This window comes from Pieris brassicae, chromosome 9, assembly GCF_905147105.1.
Source record: "Pieris brassicae chromosome 9, ilPieBrab1.1, whole genome shotgun sequence".
Taxonomy (NCBI): Eukaryota; Metazoa; Arthropoda; class Insecta; order Lepidoptera; family Pieridae; genus Pieris; species Pieris brassicae.
This window is the reverse complement of record NC_059673.1, coordinates 16,808,039-16,835,915: the sequence shown is the minus strand read 5'-3', so window position 1 is coordinate 16,835,915 and position 27,877 is coordinate 16,808,039. Positions and strand designations below refer to the sequence as shown.

The 27,877-nt window shown below is 32.6% G+C and overlaps 1 protein-coding gene across 3 annotated transcripts in view; it reads left to right on the top strand.

Annotated features, from left to right (window-relative positions):
* Window positions 1–27,877, top strand: part of LOC123714108 (facilitated trehalose transporter Tret1-like) — a 30,504-nt gene that overhangs the window by 929 nt on the left and 1,698 nt on the right. Inside the window, exons 1-10 of one of the 3 annotated variants that reach the window (XM_045668241.1) lie at window positions 10,387–10,484; window positions 10,669–10,719; window positions 14,220–14,470; window positions 14,815–14,973; window positions 15,716–15,855; window positions 22,831–23,063; window positions 24,890–25,031; window positions 25,745–25,871; window positions 27,033–27,223; window positions 27,722–27,860. In XM_045668241.1, the coding sequence (XP_045524197.1) occupies window positions 10,483–10,484; window positions 10,669–10,719; window positions 14,220–14,470; window positions 14,815–14,973; window positions 15,716–15,855; window positions 22,831–23,063; window positions 24,890–25,031; window positions 25,745–25,871; window positions 27,033–27,223; window positions 27,722–27,860 (1,435 nt within the window). In that variant the 5' untranslated portion in view covers window positions 10,387–10,482. Of the gene's footprint in view, window positions 1–10,386; window positions 10,485–10,646; window positions 10,720–14,219; window positions 14,471–14,814; window positions 14,974–15,715; window positions 15,856–22,830; window positions 23,064–24,889; window positions 25,032–25,744; window positions 25,872–27,032; window positions 27,224–27,721; window positions 27,861–27,877 lie in introns of those variants that run through there. The other 2 variants (XM_045668242.1, XM_045668243.1) reach the window with 2 other exon arrangements.

Here is a 27,877-nt window from a genome sequence, read left to right as displayed (position 1 = left end):
TAGGAAAGATCACTGCATCACTGGGTGGGTGTGATAAAAGTATTTACTTATTTCAGAATAGATGATACGATGCATGCAAAATGATTATGTCCGTAAATAATGTTATCATTATTAAAAGAGTGACGACCGTATTAGGTTCATGTATTGTCAGTTTTCATGTATTGGTTATTCCGTTTTGCATAATTAGACAGAGCAATTTTGAACTGCCGGTTGTAGAAGCCTTTGGGCTCGACCAGGGACCTCGTGACTTTAAGCATTCTTGCCTGTTAATTTGTACTCAATGACATTACAGAATGACTGGAGACTTTTTTCTCCACTATACCGGATGCCTACCCTAAATGCCTTAACGTATAGAATCTATTAATTCCTAGTTATTAATATAAAACACCGTAATGTCCAATAATTAATGAAAGTATGTACGTACAATTCGTATTATTTTTCATCCCATGTTAAACTATATATCGTAAATGTAACTTTACGCATTTTCGACATACAAATAGTGATTTACGATACGTTTATGATTAAATAGCTTTGCCTTATTGAACCTTTAGATGAGAGTCATGAAAATAACTCTTTATTACGTGACGTTTCGTTAGATGAATATATTATTTTGTATTTAATTAATTTTTCGCATACTATTAGATACTACATACCTCCAAGTGCAAAGCCTTTGACCTCAGATTTTAGCATCGTCTTTCAATAATCATTAATTTCATAAGTTGTCCAACCTTCTGTGTCTTTGTAGTCCGCGTCATCAAATGTACAATGTAAATACTTAATAACAATTACAGAGGAACGTAACAAAGCAAAAGAAAATAATAATAAAAGTTGCTAAAACAACTCTGGGGATACTCTTTACCTTGGCCGGGTAGGTATTTCTCGAGCAGTTATCGATGAGTACCAGACCAAACTTGTCTTGTTGACACTTATCGTACTTTTTGGATTTCAGTTTCCTCAGGATATTTTCTGTTTGAGCTTAGCTACTGCCGTGGAACCACGATCTACGACCTCAGGTTAACCACAATTGTAAAGAAGCAATATTTGACTAAATAATTTTATAAACAAAATATCGTATAACGTTCGTACGTTATAAGTAGATGTTTGCGAAACTAATCCTTTAATACATTTTAATGCTAGAAATGTTGCATGTTCGTGCATTTGTAATTAAATACGAATTTGGCGATCGTTGAATAATTAATTCCACTGCATTTAGGCAATTCTAACTAGGTTTGTAGGGAAGTAACAGCTGTCACACAAAAAAAATGTATTTATCACACATATAAAATATATGTAAATCAATAAACAAGGAGAAACAATCTTAAAATATACTTTCAATAAACGCATTTATTAGATTTTATGGTCTAGTATTTTATTGAAGAAATATAAAAAGATAGACAGATAGATAGATAACCATGGACATTTAGTAGTGTTTTTGTGTATAAATTTATATGCCGTATTAAAATGGAAATATGAAATAGGCAGTTTATCACGATTTGTATACGATCTTGGAGCAACAACTTTATGGTGGAAAGTTTCTGCCAGAAAACGCAAAATATATTTGAGAAGGTTTAGTACCTAGAATAATATAGATTATAGAATATGTTGTCATTGTTTATGTGTATATGAGATTTTATTCTTGTACGTTCATGTTTTAATATGTATTGTATACGCAGTTTCATTGGTATAAAATATAGCTTAGAAAACGATCTTGAAAAAAGAAATTGTTAAGAACAACTATGGATTTGAATTAGTTCGTGTAGTTTCGGTTTTATTCGCTAAAATAATACTGTGAAACTTAATAATTCAATTTAATAGATATAAGTTGTTTACCAACAACATTATTTTCTATAATATAAACTAAGTAATGTTATGATCATGCAAGCAAAGGTTTGTTACGCCGCTACAATTAAATTATTAATTAACATATAAATTATTAATATGTTGTTATTCTTCATAGGCATTCGTGTTATTAAAGTAAAGTATATATGTTTCATATGGCAGATTAAAAGAATCAAACTTTTTGTATAATCACGCCCAAGTCATGCATTTTGCTGTCGAAGTTTGATGTTTTCTTAATAATCATCCTATAGATATTGTATCACCTATGTATATATGGAAATAGCTGAAAAAACAAAAAAATAATTATATGGTTGACTAAAATATTACTGTTTCATTCGATTTGTTAATTCTAAACAGTTAATTCTTCTCGTGTGTGGTAAGGTACAGCCAAGTGAACATTCATTCTTTATCCATCAGACAAAGTTTTAAGGAACGGTATTCAGATGACGTCGGTTCAAATGTTAGGACAAGGTGAAGGTTTCTGGCGTAGTTCCAACGTTATCACGATATGATATCGTGCTCGGTCAATGCTCTTTGTTACTTACTCACAGTGGAATATATATTTTTTTAATATATACATGTGTCTTTACTACGACATCATGGAACATTACGATCTAGCCTAATTTAAGAATAATAAGTAATTTAAGTCTAACCTAATTTACTAAAAAGGATTGTTATCATAAGTAAGTGTCCAATAACGCTACATATAGTCTCTATTATAGGGAAGACACTCTGTTCTTGTGTTTTCATTTTTTCATTCACTGTTTAGCACTTAATATTAAAGTACACTAACACTAATTCACTAGTTCAAATGGTTTTATCCTTTTCAATCTTCTAACCAGGTCAGTGGTATCAAGGAGTGGAATATAAAAATTAAATAGTTTGTTATAAAAAAACACGAATATTTCCTACTTTAATCTAGGTACGACTATGGGACCGTTCGAGTATAACGTAAGCAGATTTATAGCAAGTTATCCCCCCTCCCCTCCTCTTTTCAGCAAAAGCAAGCAAAGCCTCAAAAATAATAGTACATAATTATTATTAATTGTAGGAATCCTCGAAAATGCATTTCGTTTTCAAGCATAGACAATGTGGGTGTAAAAAAGTGAATTTGTTGACGTAATCATTAAATTAGAAAATCAAAGACTATAAACAAACCCCCCATGTTAGTGCTTACGTAATGTGATACTTGAACGGCCCCTTTGATTGGAAAACACAATATTTTATTAATTGGCTTTCAGAATGTCTTCTATACTTGCAGTAAAACAATTTGCGTGCTTTTAAAGCTTCGTTAACGATTACCTTTCATAGTGTAGTGTTTCATAGTGTTAAAGTGGGAAATGTTTGTGTTTTTTTTTATAATGTCATACATATTCCTATAACACTCGCAGTGCAATAGAAAACTTAAGAAAATTATCCAGTGGAATCAGGCAGAAATCCAACTGTTTGATAATTCATGAGCTCATTAGTATACCAAGCCAAGATGTAATTACCGGTCAAAGTCCACTCCATTTTCGTCAAAGGGTACTTTGCCAAATGCTGAAATAAGAAATACCTAAAACACTCGGTGCAAACGTGTTCGAGTTATGATATTTCGATTTCTATGGATTTATTGTACATACTTATTTTAATACTGTTTACTAGGTAACTTGTTGTATCTACAAACATAATAATTATATACAATGTAATTATTTGGCACAGATTCTTCATCTAAAAAAGTCAGTGTGGAATAGTGTGGAGGATCAAGTTGTATAATCACAAAACCATTATTTTAAAACTAACCAAGAAAATCATTACCGACAATTATCAATAAAACACGTCAGTACCTATTTAATTTAAAAAAATGGGTTTATACGACACATACATTTATAATACTCCGTTGCATTTATAGAAAAACAAATAAAATAATATATAAAAATTATAAGGGATGCACCGGCGGCCTTATCGCTAACAAACAATCTCTTCCAGGCAACCCTAGTAAGGACAAAAAATTCAAAAACAAAATATGAGTAAAGTTCATAAAGTGCAACCAAATCTTATAAAACAATTTGTAGAATCACCAATTTAAAATAATACAAAACAACTTAAAAGCTAATCCGTAGAAATAAACTATGTAACAAACAGTAACAATACAAGCATTACAAAAGTCACGATTGAGCAGGATAAGATATGATTAAGAAAATATGTAGAAGAGTTTTAAAAGATGTTAGAGAGGGAGCCAATCGTATGGAGTTGGGCAGCCTATTACACAACTTAAGCGGAGGTCTTATACGAATTGCCTAAGAAGGATGACGATGATGAAGATGGAATTTCCAAAAAGCATCTATTAGTGGAGCGTAACATATAGTTATAAGGACCAGAGAATTTTAATTCATTTTTAAAGTTTCCGGATTGAAAAGAATATACATGTCCTCTTAAAGGATTGTATAGAGCTAGCGATAACATGGCCGAAGTTAGGTGTAAACGATAAATTCACAAAACGAATAAAAATTGTGCTAGCCAAATTGGATTTTGTTTCTGCAGAGGGCTCACTACATATGTTGGTATAACTCTGAGGTTCCAAAAACTGAGACAGCGCACGCTTATAATAACTCTCAGCCACACTCTCAAATATAGAGTGTATTATACACACACACATACATTAACGTGTACTTAACACGATTTTTGTTGGATTAAGACAACTTTTCCTTTAAAAGAAATATATTCAAAATGCACCAAATACCAGGAAATGATTGTTACCTACGACACGGGTGTGGGGACGAGCGTTAGATGAAATTGTGTCATGAATAAAGTTTTATTATTTATTATTATTTTGTTATGCTAATAAAGTGCGTGTTAAATATTTAAGAATTTTTTAAACTATATATATACTAAAAAAATATCTATATTCGGGCATACGCAACGTAAATGCATGAGTGATCAACAGTTACATAATACAAAAATATAATGTCATCACGAGCGATATTTATGATCTGTACTTGACAGTGTCAGTATGCAATACTTGTTATCGTGAAAAATTGATAGTCATAAGTACTTTGATAAGGCTATTTGACAGTGTAATAATTGCTTTTGATATGACTTACGCCCCGCGAATACAATGATTATTTTTAAATCTAAAGTATCTTTGATCAAACTAAACGTAACATACTTATACACATACAATAGATCTTAGAGTCAGAGTGGACACATGACAGTTACCGTAGGTCTTGGACAGGCGGGAAGCATTTCTCTTCTGTGTAGTATTCATAAACATTTGTCATTGTACATTTAAATAAAACGCACAAACAAGTAGTAATTGACACTAATGGGGATATTTGCATTAAACGGAATTTAAATTAATCAAACTGTATTCATACCTTCAATGTATTTTATTTTATTTATACTATCAAATATAAAACATATTAAAATAAGGACAATCAAATACTAATATAATACGTAAAAAGTATATAAACTTCATCACAATGCTACAGCCTGCCCGCACGAAAAAACATGACTCATTGTCACGTTCCACCTGAACCGAGCTTCATTGTCACGTTCCGCTTGCAGAAGCGAGAGCGCGGTACAAGCGATTGAGAGGCTCGATTGGCGTTTGGCATTTATCTTAAGATATTAATAACATTGTTATTTACAATTAATTGTTAATTGTAATATATGTAAATTTATCGAAAAAACTGTTTTTATTTAACTCCTCCTTTATATTACACAAAAAATAGATAATTTAGTAAGAATAATTCAATTCAATTCATAAAAATATGAAATTTTTCATCTCGTAAAATTATCTTCCGTAAACCGACTTTACAGACAACCAATTGAAAAGTATGAAACTACATATGTCCAAAAAGTTTATGCTTTAGCTAACAAGTGTTTCGAGTGTTCATATAGTTTACGAATGTGTAAAACCAGAGCTAAAAGCAACTTCCGCGTACACAATAAATCTTTACGACTATAAAGGCTGTTGTATGGTTTCGGTCAAAGGTAGGATTAAGCTAGTAACTCCACTAGAGCCCATAAGAGCCAAGTCAGTTCTTAGTCAAATTAACAATTAATAGAAAATAACTAAAATATTTATAAATACCATTCAAATTTGGATATTAATTATTATTTAATTTTAAGTTATCAAGTAATCCTTAATGATGTATTCTTCGCGGTTTTTGACATACGTTTCTGAAATAATGTTGTATGTGAAGGCGGTCGTTATTTATTGGGAGTGAATTCATATACCTCTTTTCAGCCGACACTAGATAAATCTTCCTTTATTTGAGTCAAAATAATTTATAATTGTTTTTAAGACATCTTATTGCGTTTTATTTTTATAGCATGTCTTGGTTAAAGGGAAGTGTGTATATATCATGTGTATATCTTTTCTGTTCTAGTTAACGCCCCCCGATACTAGGTGTATTAATTTGGTCGTAATCATCCAGTACCTGTCATTAGACTGTTCAACAAATCTTTTCAGCTTTACAATATTTGTATTTAATACGAGGTATTTTTATAAAACATGGCCCTACATACGCTAAACCAGCTGAGTGCGAAACGTCATATTATCTTATCACACTTCAAAGTATTACGCGAAGTTTCAAGTGTTTAGGTATTATTTATTCATCATGATAATTTGTGAGAGCATTTCTTTGCTTTCTAAAGCAATTGTTGTTGGGCGACATTATCTTAAAATATCTCATTTTGTTTGAATAAGCAAGATGATTGATAAACTGTAACGTTTATTGATCCTGGTAAACTTAATTTGTCAATTCCATGAAGTGTTTGGCCATTTATCTAGAATTATTAATTTTATATACCATATCGATTACGAACGAAATTAGGTTCCTTATTATATACAGTGTAACTCGATTATGACACCAAAAGCACTGCATTTTAAGGCGTTATAGAGTTGTTGTAGAGAAGAAAAATCAGAATTAGAAAAAGAAAAGTTTATTTCAGACTATTGATAGTAGTTATTAAATATTTTAAAATTTTGTTATTAATGGCTTCAAATCGTAGTAGGGACGAGAAAAAGATGGCGCTTAACCGAAAATTGTGACGGTAAATTTATTATCAACGCCGATGAAGAAGTTTCACTTCAAAAGAATGTTATTTGAATGCGTATAGTCTGTTTTTTTCTGACGTCTTTTGATGCACTACTGGTGCAGAACGTAGTAGGATCGTGTAGTATTTTATTTATTGTATGTACATCTACATAATATATATTTCAAGCATATACTATTCCTTACGACGATATATTTAATATATATTAAATTCAATATATCGTCATACATATTTTGTTTTAATACAAAAGAACTTGACGTATTTATCATGTTAATTTGAAACAATTATGTATTAGTCAGCACGTGATACTGATAACATTGTTAACAGGTACCGATAACTAGTATATATGAGAGTATAGTAAAATATTAAGTTTATCTTTTCATATGACCAAGTTGACGGACCAGAAATAAAAAGCATTAGCCAGCTTTGCCTGACTTTAAGACTCTTTAACTTGAAGGGAATACTTCTACTGCGGATTTCACAGTTCGCTATTTTGCAAAAAGAAATATTTAGATACTGTGGGAGACTTTCAGCCATCAAGTACCTTTGAAAGTACATTGACGCAATATGAAGCTTATTGAGTACGACTAAAATTTATTGAATTTAGTTTAATGTATACTAAGAATCGAAATTAAACAAAGACCAATTTAACACGTAATAATTGAGAAAAACCCTTTTTGAATGCATTAAAGCTATGTATTATTATTAAAACTTATACTTATTTAACAAACAGAGGATACTGTGAGTCATTTTTGCAAAAACCCGTCATCTTTTAGTCGATACCAACTTCTGGGCGATAAATACAGATAAAACAACTTTCTCTGCAGCTGTGATACTTTTGACATTTAACGCCTTTCGTCTTCGAACGGGAAAAAAAAATTTAGAATTATATAAATAACTATAAATTTTAATAATAATAAATAGCTTAAATCCGTTCAAAAAGTGTTTTTCTTAATGTGTAAAAGCTATTTTAACAAAAGACAATACAACGTAATTATTATCTACTAACACAAATATTATTTTGATTTCTGTATTATCTAATTGCGTCTAAATATTTTTATACGATTTAAGGATACACCTGGACGTGTCTTATCCATGCATAATGCCAGTTAACTGGCGAGTGTATAGCCGGCCTTTTACGAAGCAGTGTTGTTTTGGATAAAAGTGGATTTCAATGATATGCTTTTAATTCCTGTTTGGTTTAGATTCTGGATTGTGATATTGTTATATATACTGAGGCTCTTATATAAAATAAATAATATTTAGTCATTTTAACGTAAAATATAAAATTAGCATTAATTAGAGGAAATCAATCTCGCTAGTATAAAAACATAAAAGTACTGCGCGATCTAGAAGCCAGCTGGTTGCCGTCTAGTCTCATATTACAATTATGTAAAATTGTATATAACACGTATCATCTTTATAATCGGTTAAACGACAGTGATACAAGTGAAATTCCTAGCGAAATATTGAATGTTTTCACAGAACCAATTATTCACAGCATCCTTGGACAGATGTTTTTTTAATTGATATTGTAACAGATTCTGTATATAATTTACTGCAGAGAGCAGTGTTGGCCTAGTGGCTTCAGCGTGCGACTCTCATCCCAGAGGTCGTAAGTTCGATCCCCGGCTGCACACCAATTCTTTCTGGATTTTCTATGTGCGCATTTAACATTAGCTGAAACGGTGAAGGAAAACATCGTGTAGAAACCGGCTTGCCTTAGACCCAAAAAAGTCGACGGTGTTTGTCAGGCACAGAAGGCTGATCACCTTGCCTTTTCAATTCACAAACGATCATTAAAGAGATATAGAAATCTGAGGCCCAGACCTAAAACAGCTTGTAGCGACATAAATTTATTTTTAGTACTTATAAGATATAAATAATTGTATACGGTCTTATTCATACAAATTTAAAATATATCTTTGACACTTTGGAGGCGAATTCTGCAGCAGTTGATTCTCTGTCACTCTCAAAAATTTAGAGATGTGTTACATAAATTGTTGTAACTGTTTTTACGCTACGATGCTCAAGCGAGCTGTATCTCTGGCAAGGAGTGTGCGGGGTTGCCCTAACAGCATGCTGATGGTAATAACGGGAAAGCTGGATTGCCCTTACATCATCATTGCAATAGACTGCTTGTGTCCTTTTTAATTTTATTATTGAATATACTTTAAAGCTACTATTATAATATTTAGGACAATAACTATAATTAACTAACTAATAACAACCATTTGGACTTATTTCTGTCTCAATACTTATAATCGGTTAAAAACCAATAGTGAAATACATAGTCTAGAATTCTGATTCAAACATTTGGTAAACATAATTAAATTATATAGAGGATCTTTGACAATTTGAGACAAAACTTTGTTTTTTTTATTATTTATTACATAAGATGTCACGTGGAACATGGTGTAATGTTTGCAGCAACTCAAACGTCGTGCAATTCAAAAAAAAATTGGCGATTAAAAAGATTGGCGGAGAGTTTATTGCCATTTCTTCTCTTCCGTTCTACGCCCATGATTTGAGAACTGGCAGTAAATGTAAAATTAGAAGCATTTAATGTATGTTTCTTATTTATTGACGTACCAAAGTGTACATTATGTTACCTATATAAATAAATGATTTTTTTCTTTGACTTTGACTATATAGTTATTTTATAGTACTTTATGAATATTATTCAAAATACATATAAAGGTATATAACCTTTATTTGAATTAACCTTATTCAGTATAGCCATTGTATGTACATTGGCTGCCTCAAAAACTATTAGAAAGTACCATCAGCGACTTAGGAAATTTAAAATGATTCCATGCCCCGGAAATCTCTAGCCGGTGTTAAGTTCTTATACCAATTGTTAAATCGTCATATACAGAGCACTAACCTCTTACAGAACATTAACACCGTCGTCCCTTATGCATTCCCAAGGTTTGAAATCAGCAGAATTTTCCAAAATGCATAAACCAACCTACGAGTTCAGGCATCTCTCCTTCGAATTCTTCGCGAATATAACAATAAACACAACTTATCCAGAGCTTGACATATTGGGCTGATAAATTTAAAAAAAGGCCCGTCTAATATACTTAATATCTAATAACCTATCCGCAGTATTTTTTTGATTACCAATAAGCAAAAAAAAATGGCAGTGTATATTTATTATATAAAAATATATATTTTAAATTTTTTATAACACTTATGTTTACCATAACTGTTGTATATTTTAGAATAACTTGTAAAATATACTGTTGATATAGTATTATTTATGATGTGGTGAACTTTAATTAATAAATACAACTTATCAATCAGAAACATATCACGTCTAAATTATACATAATTACGTTTTTAGTTTATAATGTTACATTGTAGGTAGGATTTGTTTACAATGCCTACGCGCATTTATGATAAGCAATTGAACGGTTTCGTCTATCTGCATTTTATCAGTTGTCAATATTGGTTTAACCGTTTAACTATTGGGTAGTCCTAAACTAATCGGTTCTGGAAGATGAAGTCAGTAGTGCGACATTGAGTGATTATTAAGAAATGTGTTTTGTCATATAATTATTTGTTCATAAACGTACTATACGTTAGTTATATATCATGTAAGATCTCCGGTTATACTAGTAGTGTATTTTTATATATTCGTGGGCACCGTCTTTTTTAGTCAATGAAGCCAATTAAGTGCTATTTATTGCCTATAAAATATTTTATTAATAATGCTGTCTTGTGACCTCGTTACGTACGTTTATGAAAGGAAAGATTGTATTTAAGTGTGATTATTATCAGGTGCAGTATGGCAAGCACTTCAAGTCATGGTGTGCCTTATTATGGTTCCCTGTAAGTTATGTATACGGCTATTTATTATATATTTTGTTCGTAGTTAGAACACAAAGCTAGTTTGTTGTTATTATTTTGTGAACTGCACGTGAAGTTTCGAGTTTATTCAAGTTACGCTACTTAAGGCACTTATCAGTTTGAAACGATATTATGAATATATAATATTTGTATATAATTGTTTTTATTGCAATATATTGTCTTTATGAAATAATTACCCCAATGAAAGATCATTGTTAACGCTTGTGGAACGAGAACTACGATTGTCACATGTTTCTAGATTTATTTAAAATCGCGACAGGAATTGGCTAATTGTAATATAAAAATAGGAATGGCATTGAATTTAATAAACGAAATACCGGACATTTTAAAGTGTTTCCTGAGGAATGTGTATTCTTTTGACAGAAGTATTTAATAATGGACCCATTCCAATAATTTAGCGAATGAAATAATGTAAACATATTCAATAGGAAGCCTTTAAATCTAATATTGTGTATAATACCACTGTATCGAGTAAAGCGTCTGGGGTAAGTGAACCTCCTTAGATGTAAGACATTAACACTAGGGAATCATTGGGTGACAGATATTCAGGAGTTATGGGAGTCGATCTGCCGCGGCATCGTTCTATATGTGTGCGTATGTATGTCCCTATGGGTAGTCAAATTTCCCAATGACGTTAACACTCAATATATACGTAATCGGGTACCAAGTGGTCGGTTTATCGTCTAATTAGAACAATTGATAATGACCATCATTTTGGCTCATTTCCTTTGAGTTTGATCTACAATGACCGTAGCTAAACACTCGTACTAGGTTAAAATGATATGTTTACCTATAGTACTCGCAAAAGACGCTTTGCTTTGTTTGTCTATATACATTTTTATAGTTGTATCGAGGTAGTGTTTTTTGAGATTTTAATTTTTTTCTTAGTATTATTCTTTACCTCTTATAAAATAATTATAAACTTAATTAGATCATTTATAAAAATATATATTTTATTAAATAAAACAATTATCGTTCCCGATATGAATAGCTGCTTACAGTATGATGGTATGAAAAGTGTTTCAAGGTAAATTTAATTAATCAAGAATTGTTAAATTTGCATAGTAGGGGTTGGACCTTGTGTCATAGTGAAATAATCTTAACTATTTTAATAAATCTTATCACATTTGTTATTTTTTGACCTTGTGGTTTAATTTGAAAAACGTCAATAGCATTTCTCTTGCGTGCGAGAACAAAAATTAACATAAATCAAGAAAAATAAATTTACATACAGATTAATGATACGTGATAATTATTGTGAAATCGTTGATGTGGTTATAACTTATTTAGAGTACGCGATTGAGACAATAGGTATCTGCTGCTTCTTATACTACAAAGTAACTGGACAGAATTAAAAATTGATTGGGAGACTTAATCAGAGTTATTGTACTGTTTTCACTGCCGTTTTTCTTTCTGTAAAATTGTAATTACATTGTAATGACGAGAGGCAGTCATTTAGACTTATTTATTTTATATTAAGATGTATTATTTAACACACACAGACGCACATTGACCTAGTGTATTTTTTTGAATAACAGCAAGCACAAGTATGTATGACTAAAAATATGTGTGTGCGTATATTTTTTTTATGTACAATTTTATCAAAATTAAATTTAGAATTACATTCGGTATATAAAAATTACTTGAAAAGAATCATATGTATTACTATAATACTAGAAGAAATTAGTTTTTCCAACGGACATTAATGTTATATCGAAATGATAACGATTAAACTCACACCTTTAACAAGAAAACATGGCATTCTTCAAGCTTAATAACTATTACTAACTAACAATATTCTTACTAACTTTATATTTCATTTAAAAAGCGACTAACTAAGGATTATTTTAACTGTATGCTGACACTGAATATTGTATCATAACGGAATCAAACACAATTACCGCAGTGTAGTAATTTGAAATGGGTTCATCAGTTATAACAGTGGTAAAAAAAAGATTCGCGCTTCTATATTGGTTCAATTAAAACCGTTATAACTAAGTACTGTGTACTAAGTTCGTGGAGTTTTTAAGTCCTTATGGAGTCTTTGTAAATAATTCCATTGGATAGATTTGACATGCAAAATGCATTTGATAGTGATCTTTACATTATTTACTAATGTTTTAAGTGTCGAAGTTTTATCAATTAAGTATGAAATTTGCATATAAATCAGTTTAAACAAAACATCTTTCACTGGTACAATAAACTTCTACGGCTCGTAGCACTAGTAGTTTTGATGTTATTTATTTCCCGGAAGCGAATACCAAACCTTATCAGTCACGGGACAAACAATAATTGTTGGGGGTGTTGACAGCTGACCTTGCGGATAACCTCTCTGAGTCATATTTACTTACGGATCAATTAATTTTATTGAATTGTCAATGTGTTGTTATGTCTGCATATTAACCACGTGTTAAGTCCTTGCATCTGAAGTGCGAATGCTTTGTTTTCCCATTTTTTTATAAAAGGGTTATTTTCTCGTAAAAATGGTTTTATTTGGGAATGGTTTTTAGTTCAATTTACGTGTGCCCGAGGCTCTTCTTGAGAAAAACTCAAATCACATATAAAATCAGACATTTTCGTTCTTATTTAGATACATACTTTCGATTAATATGAGAAGGCTTATCTGATATATTTTAGGACTGTAATCTTAATAGATAGTGTCCCGTGATTGAAGTCATAAAATAAGACATTTTTCTTGTTACTTTAGAAATGTAATCGTAAGAAAGATTATCTATCTCTCATGACTAAATCAAAATAAAACACTCACAAAGGTCTCTCAGGAGAGGCTGTTGGCTGTTATAGGAAGTTTATTTCGTATCCCACAGCTAACAAAAATAATATATTATAACAAACATTTACACTCAAAATAAAGCCAAAGGTTCAAACATTTACAAAAGGGAAAAACGGGAAAAAATATTCAATACATTTAATTTGGCTGTGTTGTGTGATGGGGGTATGCTCATGATGCAGGTGATTTTGCGCTATGGATATTCTTAATACTCTTTTAATATTTCGCGATGGCTTAAACAAGTCAAGGCTTAAATATTGGTTTTTGTATGTCGGGGCTGCGAAACGTTATAACTGTTGTTATCAGCCCTCCCTAGAGGCAGGATATATGTATATGTGCTTATCGTATCGCTATGGAATTAAATAGATTATTTATAGTTAGTGCGTTTAGAGGCTTTATAGGTTAAGCTTTTTTATTAATATTTCTTATTATTTGCTCTGTAGTTGACAATTCTTATTTTGCAACCACTGTGCTATGTCCAATTAAGAAATGGTGTTTGCTACGGGTCGTAATTCTGCTTATTGTATATCAACTTCTCGTAACTATTACTACAAGTTTTTAAATAATGGTATGCTGTAGGCGACTGTGATAGAAACCTTTTTAAGTATTCAGTTACCAGTCTTAAAACGGCTTTAAAAATTACCTAGTGCTTAACGAAAATCTGTCTTTTTAGAAGCGATGCCAAGCCCTTCATTAAAAATGGAGTTAAAGCTACAATTACGAAAACGCCAGAAAAGCCACCAAAGGAGAAACCAGGGAAAGAAGGAAGAGGGAAGGCTTTTAAGCAAATAGTCGCGGCTTTGATTGTGAACTTGGGAACTATTAATACCGGTATGGCATTTGGATTTTCCGCGACGGCGCTGCCGCAACTGAAGAGTGGCAATTCGACTATGACGATTACTGAAAGTGAGGCCAGTTGGATTGGTAAGCATATACTTTAAATTAATTCATATATACCGAATAAAATGCCATATGGAATATTTTATTTTCCTTTTTATTTAATTTATTTTGTATTTTTTAATGTTCCGTAGAAGTATATTATTGTGTTACGCTTGTATGCTGATTGAATTTAATTTTTATATTATTTTTTATAATTCCGCTCAACTCACAGATAATTTACTAATAAAGTTAGGAACCTTAACCTATATATATGAAAGCCAAGATACAAAATATTATTTATATTTAAAAAGTAAATGTAAGGACAAAAACATTTGTGTTCTGTCTTCTTACATTGTTTTTTTTGTATAGACCTTAATAACTTTTTTCAGCCAGTTTAAGTGCAGTGGGTACACCAATAGGCTGTATTCTAAGTGGTTATTTGATGGACAACATAGGCAGACGACGGACTCTCATATTCACTGAAGTGCCTCTTATAATAGGATGGATCATCATATCCTTCGCTCAGAATGTTGTAATGATTTATATTGGTGAGTCAGTATTTTATTAGTTCGTTCCCAATTAAGCGTCTAATTATTTCAAAATAATAAATAAAACAAACCAGTGGCGCTACAACCTTTTTAGGTCTGGGCCTCAGATTTCTGTATCTGTTTCATGATCATTTATCGAATTGGCAAGTAGGTGATCAGCCTTCTGTGCTTGACAGTCGAATTTTTGGATCTAAGGCAAGCCGATTCCCTCACGATGATTTTATAGAAAGAAATTCAATTGGTACACAGCCGCGGATCGAACCTACGACCTCAGGGATGATAGTCACACGCTGAAGCTACTAAGCCAGCACTAAGCACACCAATTATTGATACTATAAAAAAAATGTAATGAAGTTTTAAAATAATCCAAATTAGTTTTTGTAAAATAATTCATTCCATGGGATGGGATTATGGCATCATTTACACATGAGTGCCAATCTTTTGAGAAGAAACTGCTGTAACATCGCGTTGTCATATTATTTATTTATACTTTGTTACCGTAATATACATAATTATGCAAACAAAAAGTAAGTAGGTTACATAAGTTGTTAGGCAACAGGCGGCCTTATCGCTAACAAGCGATTTCTTCCAACCCTATAATCCTATCAAATTATGTCAATATAGTCAAAAATGTGTGTGTAAACCTGTTAAATATGTTTTGGTTGAAATTATTTACTCGTGTAAATACGGGACAATATTATTCGAAATGGCTAAAGACTTAGTGTTAAAATTTTCCTTACAGGTCGCTTGTTGGTGGGCCTCGGGTCTGGTATGGTCGGCGCCCCAGCCAGGGTGTACACTTGCGAGGTATCTCAGCCTCATTTGAGAGGAATGTTGGGAGCCATGGCGTCTGTCGGCGTTTCTACTGGTGTTTTGATACAGGTGAGATTACTGGATAATTCTATATAAGACGATTAGGTGGGTGTACACTCACCTTTTTCCAAAGAACAGGATAGAAAGAAAAGTCTTTACTATACTTAATAAAAGAGGACATTTAGTAAAAAGAAAGTGTACTGTGAGCTCACACAATAGGATTCCCTGTGTCGTGGATGGATATTCTCTATTGATATGATAGCGATACTTGACATACCAATTTCTACATAACACTAACATTTTACAATTAAAATTTTGTTGTTCAATAAGAATATTTTCACTTTTAACATTGGTTTTGTATCGTTACTGTTTTTATGAAAGCGGATAAAGATAAAAGGGCCTCTGAAGAAGAAAACATTTTTCCTAATAAGAGCCTTGACTGTATTTTAGTCGCGTCGTTTGTTATTTTATAGACATTATAAGAATTAGAATCTATTATTGTATTGTGTATAATCTAATTGTATTTGTCTCTGGGAATAACATTGATCTATTGGCCGATAAGTGAATAAGTATAACAGATCAATCGATGTATCTACATCAAAATGTATACTTTGATATAGTATCTGGTACAGGACTTAAACACGCGATAATTTAACAGCCTCAACTAGCGTCGTACTATAAATTCCTTTTTTGATATTGCAAATGAATGTATCTTATTCAGAATGGTGAAAGAGTTTTTGTGTTTGACATACCAAAACAACAAAACTTTCCTCTCTACACAACGTAAAATAGATAATATAATGTACAGTTTAATGATCATTTGTCATAACAATGAGTTTCACGTTATTTTTATTGTTTCAGTAATTTGCTCAATTATTTTTATTAGGGTTTCCATGACGCGTAATAGTTATCTCTCACATTTGCACTGAAATGTTACATGGATGAATAATCGCTATTAGTTACTTTTTCGTGTCATTTTAGACTATTTTTTATTCAATCAAAAGTCAGTGTTTGCTAAAATAGTATCCTAAATACTGTTATAGTAAGGTGTTTTACGTTTTAGGCGATTTCAAATATTTAATAATAATAATAATAACGAGAAGGTGATCCAATGGCTAGGCTAGCCTTTGAACGACTTTAGGGTTGTCTATGAAATCGAATCCCGGCTGTGTACCGTTAAATTATATGTGCTCAGAAAGTGCGCTAGATGTAAGATGTTAAAATACAGAAATCGATTTTCCTATAGGCGTTATAAATATTTCGGCTAGTTTGATTTTTGAATCCCTACACACAAAACTAAGTATTTTATTCGGGACTAAAATGATATCAAAAAATTAAATTTTTGAAACGGCTTTTACATGAATTATATGAAATAGTACAATTTTTTGTGGAGGCTATACCAATACGACTACTAGTCAACATATAAAGTTTATAAAAAAAGTTTACAACTAATTCATATATTGACTGTAAATGAAATATTAGGTCCTTACATATGAGATTGGCGTTTTGTTTGGGAGGAACAAAAAGTCGAATATTTTTAAATATAATATATTTAATTAATCAAAGTATGAACCACTGTTTTCTATGCACTTTTGCCATCTCATAGGTAGTTCATTGATCCCTTTACTAAAAAAAACAGTCGGACGGGAATCAATAAAATCTGTGAAGGCGATTCGGACTGCCCCATAAGAGTTAAATTTTTTCCCTTGCAAGAAGTTGTCCAAATTTCGAAAAAAATGGTAATCTGTTGGAGCAAGGTCCGGAGAGTACGGAGGATGTCTTAGACATTCCAATTGAAGCTCTTCTAATTTGGTAGCCGTCTGTTGTGCAGTGTGTTGTCTAGCGTTGTCGTGAAGTAGCAGTGGCGTGGAGCGATTGACCAGCCTAGGTTGTTTAGCCGCTAGCTTTTCCATCATGGTTTGCAATTGCTGACAATAGACATCAGCCGTAATAGTCTGGCCAGATTTGAGAAAACTGCAATGAACAATACCGGCACTAGTCCACCAAACTCTTACAAGTAACTTTTCCAGTTAACGTAAAGAATCCATTTTTCATCACTGGTAATGATTCGGTTTAAAATACCTTCATTATTGTGCCGGTTCAGTAATGTAACGCAGCAGTCGACGCGCGTTTGCCGGTTTGCTTCAGTCAATTCGTGAGGTACCCACCTTTCAAGCTTTTAAATCTTCCCAATTTGCTTCAAGTGAATTAAAACAGTTTTATTACTAACACCGCAGCCTGCAGCTAACTCGGACGTGGTTTGCGATGGATCAGCTTCCACAATAGCCTTCAATACTTCATTATCAACTTGGGTCTCAGGCCGTCCACGGGGCTTGTTCTGCAGGTCGAAATTTCCAGAACGAAAACGTTGGAACCAAAAACGAACTCTGTTTTCTTTTGCAACATGACCGCCATACACATCATTCACCCTTCGAGTCGTTTCCGCAGCACTAGTGCCACGGCGGAACTCGTACTCGTAAATAATGCGATACCTTAAGTTTTCCATTTTGTAAAATGAGTGACGCAAACAGAAAAAAAACAAATGAATGACGGTCATCGAAGCACAAATACATGAGTAAATAGCTGTACAAATTTGAATTTGAATTTCTTAACCAAAGAGGAAGTATTTGAGGCTAAAGTGGCCAGTACGAAATACATATGTTTCATAGGACGTAATATAAATTTATGCAACCTTATCCAGAAACAAAACGTAATAAAATATTTCATTACGGGATGCCATGATTCATGTTAATTAATCTTTGACTTTTTCTTTGATTTTCTGAAACAAACAACGTTCTATAATGTACCTAGCAAATGTAACCTGAAAGTAGTAGTAAACCAAGTGTTAGTTCCAAGCAAAAACGTTTGGTTTGACTATCCAAGGAAGTGCTAGTTGATTGATTTTTAATATATTTCTTACAAGTTACAAGAGAAAAAGTTCTATGCGGAAGTATTTTCTCGCGATAATCTAGTTTGTTTTTAAATCGAAAATTTCACAGATTTACGTAAGGACTGATTGATGATGTGGTTATTTTCAAACGCGAAAATTGATAATGATTTATGAGAGTTACGTCATCATTACGGCCATTCTACGCATTTCGTAATTCAGAAAATTTTCCGTTATGGAATTTATTTTTTTAAACATTGCTTGAAACCAGGTATCGTTGGATTTGACTTTAAGCATTTAACAGTTTTCAATTGGCAATAAACATAACGGTATCTTAAAATTAGTATATTTAAAGACGATGGTGCGATCTTTCTGTTTAATTCTTATCTACCTCACTTGTTTTTATGATTTAATATCAACCTTCGCCAGATATTGGGTTTTTAAAGTATATTATTTTATTGATACCTATTTAAGTACCTACACTGTTTTGTTTTTTAAGAACTTTGTTAAGTAGACGTATTAACATATAGGAAAGAGCGTTTATCCCTAACAAAGGTTCTCGAACTTAAAAGGCATGTACTAAAATGTAGATTTACAACTATATACTTAACATGAACAAGCTATGGGCATAGAGGTTACAGAGATGATTTTAAGGCAAATAGAGTTCAACATTAGGTTAAGAGGCATCTTTCTGGGATTTGCTGTAAAAGTCATACAAAAAGTTGTTAATAGAAATAGATAGTAGTGTTTAATGATCCGGGTTAGCAATACAATACGTAAGCTATTTAATACCTCCGACGACTACATAGTCGGGAAAATATCTACAATTATAATTGATAAAAAATAAAAAATAACTATTTACTTAATAAAGAAATTTTAGATTTTTTTTTGAATATATGTAAGGTTTAAAACAGTTTTTTGTTAATAGGGAATTCATTATTTACGTGGCGATTTTTTTATTAACTTTTACTTGTAAGTATAAACCAAACGTATAGTTCTTACCTCCAACTACATTATACTCTATATTCTGTCCCTAGAGGGACAACGGACTCAGTATGAATTTGGTAAATCAATCTCAATACATTTTTGAAGCAATATTAGCCAGATATATATTTTATTGTACGGCAATAACGTGAACAACAATCGCAAAGATGCGTGCAAATATCACGAATAAATGATATTTACAACGACTTCATAATTAAATTATGATGTACCTATATTTGAAATTCACGAAATGCAAACACTTGTGATAAATCAATTTCTCGCGAAAATATCGTGAAAACATAATCGCTTTGCCAACAAAGTGACAAATTTGATTAACGACAAAGATTATGCGACTATTTTGGTTATCTGTTTTTCTCTGGTTAATCTATTTTAGTTCAATGTAATCACGGCCATTAACATCTAATCAGTTGCCCTAGAGAACAAGAATACAAGGCTTGTAAAGCAGAAAAGGTTACCTTAGTCTTACCTTTAAATAGAACTTAGTTAATTAAGTTATTAAACTGTGTGCACTAGTATGTATGTACATACGTTCGTGAAGTTTTAAAATCATCATGTAGTTTTTGTAAAATAATTCCATTGGATAGATTTGACATCCAAAATGCATTTAATAGCGATCTTTACATTATTAACGAATGTTTTGAATGTCAAAGTTTCGACAAGGAAGACCTGCTGTATCGAATTATATCAATGAAGTATCAAATTTGTATATCAATTAGTTTAAACAAAACATCTTAAAAGCAGACCTTTTACCTTAGTCTTACCTTTAAATAGAACTTAGTTAATTAAATTATTAAATATGGTACCCTTTTCGCTCGTAGGTCTCTTTTGCATAAGCAAAAGGCAAAAGTAACATGTGTTTGAAATATATGTTAGAGTAGAAATATATCTTAACATTTGCTGCAACGGTAGAATCGTGAGGAAACCAGCGTGCCTTAGAACCAAAAAGTGCGTCAGGCACAGAAAGCTGATCACCTGCTTGCCTATTAGATTAACAAATGATCATGAAACAGATACAGAAATCTGAGGCCCAGAACTAAAAAAGTTGTAGCGCCATTTATTTTTTTAGAAATATATCTATTTAAATCAGTTTTGACAATTTGCTCAAGCCGCCGCCTCCGTTAACTAGGTACAAATATATGTCTATATTAAATTTTTGCATTAATCAATATGTTCAGAGAGCTTAACATAATTTTAATTTGTAGTTTTTGAATATATGATTTCGTGTTTACAAAATTATTACTTATAAATATTTAATTGCGCTAATCTAATTGTTGTCAAGGTATTTATTTATTCGTTTGATAAGCAATGTTATACATGTATTCACGTGACGTCGTGGTAGTAATTTAATAATAATGGTATACAATGTCAATGTTTGTTTATGACACTTGTTGATCTAAAGGATTCTAATTGGACCAGGGAGCTATGAACTTGTTAATTTGTTTTGTCAAGTGCAAAGTGGAGATTGTGAAACGCGAGTCGAAACGACGCGACGCGTTTGATAAACATGAAGGGTAAGGATTATGTTCATTTGCCTAATCAAACGGGCAGTTTGTCTCTTCGTATTCGAAGCTTGTTAGGTAGTCATTAGTTACGTCGTCTCTCCCTGCGTTGAGCGTATAAGACGTAGTGCGATACATATTTATAGGTAGACAGAGACCATGAATGTCCACTTACTACAGTACTGACATACCTCTCTCTCTTCAGCTACTTTTATGACATTCACCATGCAGGCGCCACGCTTATGGGCACTTTTAACTTGTCTAGTACCTTCTGGATTAGGTCCAGGTGTGTACGACAGGACATACCCAGACAACATCCATTACGATATTACTGCTGTAAAATATGTAGTTTTACCGGATTCTTAAGCATAGTTTTGCTAATGGAGCCGACCTTCTCCAGCTTAAGCAAACCCCAGACGGTGCGGTTTTAGATACCGTTTGTGTATCAAGGGTCGTCATAAATCATGCATGCCCATGAGGCACGTACAAGACTCAGCTCTTACCACGTTCTGTGTAAAGCGATTGTTGGTGGAGGAGTGGGGTTATGATAGGTATGCACAGATTGGGAGTCCCACATTACCCTCCGCCCTGAGCCGTCCCGCGGCGGCTCATAATGTATTTCTCCACTTAAAAATATTATTAAGCAAGCCGGAACGGCAGCAACGAGCAGCAGACCGAATTCACGAATAATGATTACAAGTATATAACTTAAGTGGTACCTAAAAACGTTGTAAAAGTAACGTAAAAAACCACAATATTGGCTTAAAGAAAGTACAAAGTAAATTGTCAACAAAGTCAGGAAAACAATTCAAATATTTGCAGAGTTCACTATCATAATTATCTTTGTCTGCAAGTGTTAAATAATTATTTGTTAATAGTCTATACAGGTATTTAAAAATATATTTTCTTGATGGTTATTTGGTATAAGCTATTGACTAATCATCTTCCAAACCATAACAACTGCTATTTCTTTTTTTAATAGATCATTTTGATTAACAAAATCTAGTTACTATAACATTTCACGAGATGCTGATCAATAGATTAATACCTGTACCAGGTATTTTATTATAGGAAGGCGTTTGCATGCACCTTAGTATTGCGCTTTGTAGGCTAGGGCATAGGATCACGGTGATCAGTAGATCACAGAAAAATTATTGTGATACAATTGATATACCACTAGTATCGATACTACGGAGCCCCTGTGTAGCTAAATAGATTACAATTCTGTTGTCATAGATCAGACAAGGATAAGTCAATTTTTGCTCATGACCTATCATATTCCGTGTCTTAGTTTTTACAACCTGAGAGTGATGGCAAAAAACGCGGTGAAGCCTCTGCAAAATTGAAATACAATTCGGCTAGTATATTTATAAGTTTTGATTACATCTAGATTGACAGTCTCAGAATCCATAGATCGGAAGATTTTAGTAAAGGGCTAAATGCAAAAACGATACAAATGACTTAATTCTTTTGTATCGTATTTTATTGATAATCTCATTATTTTTGTATGGTTTAGTTAACATACATATGTATACTGGATTAGGAATAGATTTTCGGATAAATAATAAAAGGTGTTGCCTAATAGAAGCTGAAAACTGTCTGCTCCATGCTGTATCTCAAAGTTATCTAATAAATTAATTTTAAAATTTCCAGTACATCATAGGCAGTGCAACATCATGGAACATCTTAGCTGGCGTGAGTGCTATCGTACCTATAATATCACTCCTGGGTATGTTTGTTCTTCCGGAGACACCGAATTACCTGCTAACTCAAGATAAGACGGAAAAGGCTGAAAAGTCCCTTTCGAAGCTTCGAGGGTCCACATGCAACCTAAATGATGAAATACAGAAAATGATTTCGTTTAAAGAGAAAAATCACGTTGAACCGTAAGTATTGAGTTTATTCATTCACGAAACATAGCACAGATAACACAAATATTTCATAAAGAATATCAATAGATCACAGATAGTGAATAATGAGAAAAAATATTTTACATTGTTCAGGTGTGTGAGTGATTTGAGGCTGTGCACATACTTTGTAACTTCCAATAGCGACAACGATATTGTATTCAAGTTCAATGTAGTTATATCCGTAGCACTGATGGAACATGGGAATCGCGCGGTATACAACTCATTATTAAAATTGGGATCGATGTCCCAGGATTGCTCTATACACATTTGTTTCGTCTTCCACAAACTCACACAATTACATAGTCATCACAATATACTCATATATTTATTATTTTTACAGTACCCTCGTTTTTAAAACCAATTGTGTTGGTTACCCTTAATGAAACTTTGTAAATTTAAAGAAGAGCGAAGCTTCACTGTCACAGGTCTCTGACTTACTAGGGAGGCCTCTATCTGAATTCTATTGTACATATAGTTTTACAATAAATATTTTTTTTTATTTGATACACGTTCACCCAGTCCAAGTGTTGGTTTCCTTACTATGTTTTTCTACACCGTATGAATATGATCAATAAATAATTGAGAATTTTGCAGATAATTCAGTTCGAATGCGTGACCTTAGGGTTAAACATCGCGCGCCTTACCACTAAGCTATCTCTGTTTTCAAAGTACAGATAACAAATATAGATTACTTTAACAATATTTCACAACAGTTAAATATTTAACGACACTAATTACATCGTGTTCTCATTTTTATATTTTCTAAGATTGTTAAAATGGATTAAGTACAAGATATGTCCCAGTTAAAAATATAACTGTATGTTTATTGTTGTAACCTAGAATCTGTTCTAATATACTTTAGTATGCGATTCAGGTTTGAGTGTTCATTTATTAACTAATTATTAAAGAAATTATTGCAATGGGACCAGTGTTGGTCTAGTGGCTTCAGCGTGCGACACTCATCCCTGAGGTCGTAGATTCGATCCCCGGCTGTGCACCAATGGATTTTCTTTCTATGTGCGCATTTAACATTCGCTCGAACGGTGAAGGAAAACATCGTGAGAAAACCGACTTGCCTTATTCTTATTCAATTTACAAACGATTATGAAACAGATGCATAAATCTGAAGCCCAGACCTAAACAGGTTGTAGCGCCATTGATTATTATTATTGCACTTAATTATGGAGGCTGTAAAAAAATATGGCATTTTTTGTATGTGTTAAATAGTGTTACACATCTTTTAAACATAGACATTCGTAATAAATTTATAAAAGATTTTATAATAGTTGATAAACAGCTCAATTGCCATGGAAGAATCATCTTTCGTGCGATGTCTAGCACACACACATAAATAGGCTTTGTACTCAACTAATATAAAAATATAATATTGTTTACGATAAACGTACAACCAAAATCAATACTGGTAGCATCGTGATTTATTAATGATGTTTATTTGTATACGGTAAACGTTTTGTTCTATCTTGAAGGTTTTATAACTGTGACGTCTTTAGGTACAATAAAAAGGAATATAAATTATTTATATATTTGTTTAGTGTGATAGCATGAATTCGTATTTGTCCTATAAAATATGCCTCGATGGTTAATCGTAGAATATAGCATGTAACGTGGAGAGTTCGATTGCGAGTGAAATAATTATTATTTCGCTTTTCATCCATTAAAATAATACCGCGTGGTGAAACCAGGACATGGGCCAGGTCTATTATCATACTAGAAATCTTGTTGAATTCATGTCTACATACATTAAATTCTGTCATATATATATGTTACTTACTTCGTTACAGGTTGAAGTCAACTCGAGAAATAGTAAAGGCGTTACTCGCGCCATCGACTCTGAAGCCGTTTGGAATATTGGCGTTGTACTTTTTCATCTACCAGTGGTGTGGTGTTAATACCATCACCTTCTATGCCGTCGAAGTGTTTGAGGTAAATAAATATAACGTATTATTCTGTTTAGTAATTTATTGATTTATTAATCGAAAAGGAATTATGACAAGATACATCACAAATACAATATTTATAACAAAAATATATATGTTTTGTTATATATAGTAGAGTTATTGATTTGTTTTACGAATAAGATTTAAAAGAAATAACACAACTAACATAACAAGAAACCAATTGAAATTTGGAAAACTTCTTAATTTCGTAAGTATGATCACCATTATATTGAAAACTAAAACATATCGAGTTTCAAAGTATTGCAACTTAGGGAACTGTCCAAAATTATCCACGCATTTTATTTTAGTTGACAGGTATTTGAAATCAGTTTAACGTTAGACTCCATTTGAGATTTGTGTCATTCTTTCATATTATAAAATTAAGTCTTTCAAACGAACTCAATAACTGTGAAATGGATTCGTACAATAGATAATATAAGACAAGTTTAGGTGAATTATAAATTATGGAGTAATAATAATAATAATTTATTCCAATATACTTGCACATGCACAACTTAAAGACTAATTTTAGCATCAACAAACAATAAAATAAACTACGTGTAAACTTGTTTCCAAGAGTCGTAGAAGCGTTCGTACAAATTCCCTAACAATTGTAATTTTCTACAATATTGTTCTGAATGTTGTCGTCGCAACTTTTGCCAAAATAAATGCAGGTGTTTTTAAGATCTTTTGTTTTAGGCATCCGGTGCGACGTTAGACAAGTATTCCTTAACGATATCGATGGGAGTGCTTCGAGTAATCTTCACCGTCGTAGGATGTATTTTGTGTAGACGATGCGGAAGGCGACCTCTTACATTTGTATCCTGTAAGTAAACATTTTATTTATTTAAAGCCACACACAAGAAAAAACAAACAACATACACATATTATTTCCAATAGGTGCACAAACATAATTAATAAGTTTACAAAGATAAATATTACAGAAATTCGTTAAATTATAAGACATACGAAGCTAAGGAAGTTATAGGCGATCTAAAAAAATATCTAGCTGAATCTGAGCTCTTCTGTTTAGTGGAGCGTAGACGCTCAAATTAGAGCGCTTGTATGTTTTTTTTATGTAATAGGAGGCAAACGGGCAAGAGGCTCACCTGATATTAAGCGATACCGCCGCCCATGGACACTCACATTGCCAGAAGGCTCGCAAGTGCGCTGCCGGCCTTTCGAGAATTGGTACGCTCTTTTCTTGAAGGACCCTAAGTCGAATTGGTTAGGAAATACTTCAGTGGGCAGCTGGTTCGCTTTTTTCCAAGATCTCAAAATTCTAGGAACAGAAATGTTACATTTTCGACAACGATTATTTAGAAAAATATTCTTACAAGAACTTGTTTTTATATCAGTACGATGTCTATGAGAGAAATTGCCAAAAATCTAATCTAATTAATCTCCATACCGCTTGAGTGATTGTAGATAAAAACGACGCTAGAGTAAAAGTTATATATGTTTATAATAAGATATATATGTTTAAGCATAATTTAGACTACACTCAAGTATATTTAAAACTTACTATATTTAAAAACATATGTTCTCAAGAAATGACTCAAATTTATGCTAAATAACACGCTTGAGCCACGGTTATTGGAACTTGAATAATCTGGAATCATATCTTCTTAAACTCTAGTCTTCTAGAAATCAATTTTATTTGTGTTTCTATAGAAAATAACACATCACGGAATTGTCTATAGACAATTAGGTCATATTAATATCTTGACGATATTTGCCTTCATCGTACGGAGGTGAGCAAAATCGGCATGCCTTAGACCTAAACAGTTGACGTATGATTGGCACAGAAGCCTGATCTACTTGTCTATAACAAAACAGAATTAGAAATCTATAGCAAACATGTGTTTCTTGTAAAAAATCTAAAACGCAATGGTTTTGAATCTGAGTTAAATTTCTTAATGAAAGAAATATAATAAAATACAGGAAATTTAACTAACAATAAATTTTGATTAATGATTTGTTTCAGCTCTCGGGTGCGGTACTGCAATGGTGGTACTATCAGTGTACCTGTATTACGTGCAGTACTGGAAGGACAATAATCTGCCACCACAATATTCATGGATCCCAGTGGCCAGTATATACCTTTTCATGATATTCTGTACCCTGGGATTCCTCATCGTACCCTGGATTATGATTGGCGAGGTCTATCCTACGCAGGTAATTTATAATCACGAGTTTTTTTTCAAATTCTTGTTTTAACCTAGAATTTTCTTGTTAATTGTTTTTTGTTTGTAATATTTGCCCATATACTCCCATATATCATTTTTAACATAGTTTGACTCCTATAGTCTTAGTAGAGCAGTGTTTGTGTGTTTGTGGCTTCAGTGTGCGATCTCATATGTGGTCTTAGGTTCGATCCCCGGCTGTCCACCAATGGACTTTCTATCTATGTGGGCATTTAACATTCCCTCGTACGGGACAGCAAGGCATAATGAGGAAACCGGCTTCCCTTAGTCCCAAAAAGTCGACAGCGTGTGTCAGGCACAGGAGGCTGATCACCTTCTTGCCTATTAGATTGACAAATGACCATGAAAGATACAGAAATCTGAGGCCGAGACCTAAAAAGCTTGTAGCGCCGCTGATTTATTTATTTATCAATAATCCTGAGAAATTCGTAAAGACTTCGTTCGTTATAGAATCCTCTTTCCGCCGCAGGTTCGTGGCATAGTCGGTGGTTTGACGACGTGTGTGGCTCACATGTCAATATTCACTGTGGTCAAAACATTCCCCTTACTTAAGCACTCGCTTAATGACTATGGGACTTTTGGCCTGTATGGAGCTTTATCACTTGCCGGTACGTACCTACTTAAA